General features: G+C 36.2%; 1 protein-coding gene across 1 annotated transcript in view; it reads left to right on the forward strand.

Moving 5' to 3' along the window:
- The window catches only part of LOC108969468 (dynein beta chain, ciliary), a 29,779-nt gene extending 26,354 nt beyond the window's left edge, over nt 1-3,425 (forward strand). Inside the window, exon 31 of the mRNA XM_018934211.1 lies at nt 3,188-3,425. Coding sequence (XP_018789756.1) covers nt 3,188-3,349 — 162 coding nt within the window. The 3' untranslated portion in view covers nt 3,350-3,425. The remainder of the gene's footprint in view (nt 1-3,187) is intronic.
- Nucleotides 3,426-5,346: the final 1,921 nt, after the last annotated feature.

Raw genomic sequence — 5,346 nt, forward strand, 5'->3', positions numbered from 1 at the left:
CCTCCCAGAGCCCCAGCAGCCTGAATAGTTCTAGGAGTTTGCCGGGCGCTAGTGAGGTGATGTGATCCCTGCTGATGTAAGCAGAATCCAGGGCCTTAATCCTTTTTCCACAGATTGCTGAGCAATCCAGGATTAGGTGTGCTGGTGTTTCCTGTTCCAGGTCGCAGAATCGGCAGTTAGCACAGGAGACCATGCCCATGTTGGACAGGTGCTTCCTGAGCTTACAGTGCCCTGTGTAGATTGCGACGAGGAGGTGAATTAGTTCTCTAAATCTGGGGAGGTTGTATCCTCCTAGAAGCAGCTTGGCGTGGCGCATACTTGCTGCCTGTCGCCAGTGCCGTTCTCTCTCCACTCTCTCCTCCGTGCGGAGCAGCTCTTTAAGAGTGTGGGGTCCTACCGCTATGTATGGCTCCGGTCCCAACATCTTTGACGCTGCTGCAGTGCGGGCCAGTTCGTCGGCCTTCTCATTGTAACTTAATATTTCTATGATTAATTGAAGGTAATTAAACTAAGAGAAATCATTAAAAATAAATCAGTGCGATTGAAGAATTCTAGGAATTCGACAGTGCTTTTAAGATTATCATATAGAAATAGTTTCAACACTATACTCTTCGCATTATTATCTACGTAGATAAGTAAAAATGTGTAATTGATGATAATGTCAAATGCATCAGTGTTCCATATTTTGAATCATATAACTAAGGGAAATATCAGCAAAAAATTGTCCATTAAAGAAATAGTGGGTGCAGCCCCTTTCACCCACAAGTGTCTTAATTTTCTGCTTAGTTATGACATTTGATGGGTATTTTGTGGTAGTGGCATTACATCACGAGCTTCTCTTTTCTTTATTGTCAAGGAATACGTATGCAAAGTTTCATTACGATGTCTTTGTAGTAAGATGTTTAAAAATTCCAATGTGTTTAGGACATAAAAAGGTTAGGCAGGTAGAATAACTATCTGACGATACATCTGATTGTGATACCACCGGAACTGAAATCCCCTCACTCTATTGTCTCTTCTCTGAACCACCTCCTGTTTTTGATGAAGTTCATCAGTACAAATAGCTCTATCTGTGAAACCTCCAAAACATTATCAAGAAATTCTCGACCTACATATACTTGCGATTATTTTCCTATACAAAGCTTTGCATTCACATCGAAAATGTTCCTTAGTCTCTCCATCTTTTATTTCCTTCTACTAGAGTAATTACATCCTATTTAAATGGTCCTTTCGAGAAAGACCTTTCCGAGCCGTTCGATACCAAACGAGGCTACACTTGGAATCTCCAGTTGGCGCCGAACCAAAGAGCAAGACTTCCTAGTACCTTGGAAGGACCAGGTGTAGAATGACCAGGCTACACTTGGACTTTCCAATTGACGCCAAACAGCGAAAAGGAAGAACGACTGGCGCGCTGTTGTAAACTCGGTTATAACCAAGTAAGCGGTGTGTACGCCAATAAAGAATATGTGCAGCCCTTTTCTACAGGAAATTTAAATTGGAAATTTAGAGTTTTTAACCCTTAAAATTTCAACCACTCTCTTTCTCTTTCATTTTTATCTTCGTTACACAATGAGTTTCATCATACTACGATTTGTGAACTACAATGTATTTGGCCACTACTGTAATTCATAAGCCTGCTTTTATTGATCGAAAATTTAGGTATATACTTATAAATAAAAAATATGGCAGGGGAAATAAAGCTCCAGCGAAGGTTAATTCATATATTCATAAGCTAAATTAAGGCAATCGCAAAATCACCAGCGACAGCGTTAACGTGAGCGACAACATCACTAAGTGGCAATTATCGAGGCGTCTAAAGATCAATTTCTATGCATGAATAAATGTGGAAATCGCTGATGTGCAAATTAGCGAACCTTAGAAAATTGCAAATAACAAATAGAAATTAGATAAAAAAATGGAATATTTGTCTGGCGTCTTTAAATCATGATGGCATTGACGTTGAGGTAACAAGCAATGTGAATGGCTCCAAAATGGGGCAATCGCACATTGTATGCTGGCGCCACAAATTCAAATTATTTGCAGCACATGTTTGCATTTTAAATTGAAAACCGATATACACACATACATATGTACGTAAGTTCCAGCATTGCCCGCAAATAGAAGCGCACTATACATACATATTTATAAACTAATACAATGTTTTAACAAACCCAATGAAATCTACAGCAGAACTATTACGGCTTAAACGTATAACCAGAAAGGTAAAAGTTTCTGTGACTTCCTATTTTACATGCATGCCACAATATATTTAGTAACCTTCAAAATAACTTCAATGACAAGCTTGCTAAGGAAGTTTTGTAAAGATTTTTTTGTCATCAATATTCTTCTCGCCTACCTCTCTATGGACAGCTTACAACTGAAATTGGTAAATTTCCAATCAAAATGTACTCTACACATCATAAGCACAACAACCACATTTCGGTATTAAGAATTAAAGTAAGAATACATACAAGCAACAACCTTCTGAGATCATGATCTTGAAACTAGAGAATGTTGAAGGTTTATTTTTGATAGAATCGTTTTTATGAAGGACTGAAAAAATGTGTCCCAGATGGCATTGTTGAAATATTTATCGCACTCCACGTGGAGTACAAAGCATTAGAAAAATGCTCAATTGCTACCTCATCGGTATGTAAAAGTGGTACTCTATGCTTTGTCATCTGCTTTCACCTCTCATATAGCTAGTACTAGTTTTAGGAACACTATATGACACTTAGTTGTGATTACTGGATCATTTATGATATACATACATATATAGTAAAAGTGTTCACCACCCTTCGAACAGAATTCATTGAAGGGAGAAGTCGTCAAAAAGGAATATTCTTGTTGTAAATAACGTCGTCTCCAAATATATTTATATATATAAGTATCACGTGGGGTTGCTTAATTTTAATGTGTTGTTTTCAATAGATTATCTCAAACAAAGTGTTTTATAATTTAGGAGAATCATTTTTATTTCTCCATATTTGCAAAATTGGCGCAGGACCAGAATCGTATTTAAAAAGAATCACCACAATTGGGCACAACAAACTAGATTGAATAATGAATAAATGTTTATCAGAGAGAAAGTTCTATTAATTCATATGAATCACTGTTATATTTATTCACAAAGCACATATGTAGTATGTATTTCCTTCTCAACCCTTTTATTTTTTCTATTTTACAGGCTATTACGCAGGATAAGCAAGATCTACGCAACATGTATGAGTGTCCTTTGTATAAGACGCGAACTCGCGGCCCCACTTATGTCTGGACGTTCAATCTGAAAACCAAGGATAAACCCGGTAAATGGACGCTGGCTGGTGTGGCTCTGCTACTACAACCTTGAATAATACATTTGCTGTTAAAAATTGAATATTTTTAAACTCCAATACTTAAGCAAGTAATTTAAAATCGATTAAATTTAGTGTTTCGATTTGTAAATCTAATTTACTTCTGCTATTTTACTAATGCATAGGAATATATAGCCTTAGGCTCGCACTATATTGTTTAAATTATTACATTGTTTTATTATAAAGGAACATATACATATATATATGTATGAATATTGCACATACATATGTACATTAAAAAATATTTTTATTCTTAAACTTGCCAGATTCAAGGCCCAAGATGTAGTTTCAAAATTAAATTAACTCCAATTTATCACAAAGCTGGGGACAACCATATCTAAACTTCATTTAAAAGTGTAGTGTTCCAAAAAGTAAATTTATAGGCTTTGAACTAGCAATTTTGCCGGATGTGGTCAGCAACATTTTTCTGTCCAAACACCTCAAGAAGGCTCGCTGGACTAAAATTATCAGACAATGGAAATGTAATTGTTAGACTCTGGTCTATTTTGAAACAAGAGATCAAGTGTTCTATTAAAATTATATGAAAATGTTGGAAGATCATTATAATTGGAGTATCGCTCTGTATGACAAATAAAATTAATAAAAGTATCGAATTTTGCAGCAAAAAAATAGCTTATCTGTTAGGTGACGATTCCCTTCCCAAAATTATTACAATTGGTCCATTATCTTCCTTACACCCTAAATTGAATGAGATTATTTGCCCACCCAAAGGAATGACTGAAATACCAATTCACAATAATACGGCATTTTAGGTGGCGATATCATCTCACCACTCGTTTTTGAGAAATCCAAAATTATATCATAGTTACGCAGATTGGCTAGCATTATTGCAAACGCACTCAAACACAATTTAATAAAACAGTTAACGTTGCTTACATAAGATAAATTATTGAAAACAAAGCGAAAACTCCCCTTTTCCAATGAAAGAAGTAAAAAAACTAAAATATCACATTGATTGTCTGTGCAACATAAAGAATAAAATCAAAATTTGTTTTACAAAATAAATGTACGACAATGACGTATTAATAAATACATTTAATTACATATATAGTACGTATGCATATGTATGTAGACAAATGCGTTGAACGGTTTCAAACATTTGCTATGTACACATATTTGTTATTGTTATTATTTTTTTAATTTCACTTCAGTACCGAGTGACTAATGAGATAATCAATAAAAATATACAAAGACATAATCAAAAACAATAAACATGGAGGCTTCTTATCAACTGAAATTTTTCAATCACTTATACGTCATAAGACCATTTTGTTACTTGTGATGGCAAATTGAAAAAAAAAGGCGCGATGGAGATTCCAAGCGAAGTCAGGTCCTTCTAAACCTTGTTTTTCTAACGGAGTGGAGGTCTTATCGCTCTTTGCTTCCACCGGCAAGTACTGCGTAGAATACTACTTTCAGAGCTGTCGTGTTTTCGTCCATTCGGACGACATTACCTAGCCAGGATAGCCGCTGTTTATTAATTCGCCGAACTATTTCAATGCCGTCATATTTGTCTCATACAGCTCTTCGTTATATCGAATGCGATATTCGCCATGGCCAACGCGCAAAGGACCATAAATCTTTCTCTTCAAAACTCGTAACGTTGACTCATCAGATGTTGTCATCGTCCATGCCTTATAGAGTTTGGATTTTGTTCGTCGAGAGAGGATTGCCTCCTCATTTCGAAGTAACAGCTCTTGGTAATAGTTATTCTGCGTTGGATTTCGAGGCTGACATTGTTGTTGCTGTTAATGCTGGTTGGTTGCCTTCGTTCACTACCAGAACCATTCGAATAACTTCCTTGTCAAGTCTGGAGAAAGCAGAATAAACGGCGCAGTTGTTAAGGCCAATGATATCAATATCATCGGATTATAGCAGATTGTACCTTCTCTATTCTATTCTGCAGCTCGAATCATTTTCTCCAAGAGTAGATGGAAGAAACCGCACGAGAGGGAGTCGCTTTGTCTGAAAC

Source organism: Bactrocera latifrons, unplaced genomic scaffold, assembly GCF_001853355.1.
Source record: "Bactrocera latifrons isolate USDA-ARS-PBARC rearing strain unplaced genomic scaffold, ASM185335v1 scaffold_253, whole genome shotgun sequence".
In the NCBI taxonomy this organism is placed as follows: domain Eukaryota; kingdom Metazoa; phylum Arthropoda; class Insecta; order Diptera; family Tephritidae; genus Bactrocera; species Bactrocera latifrons.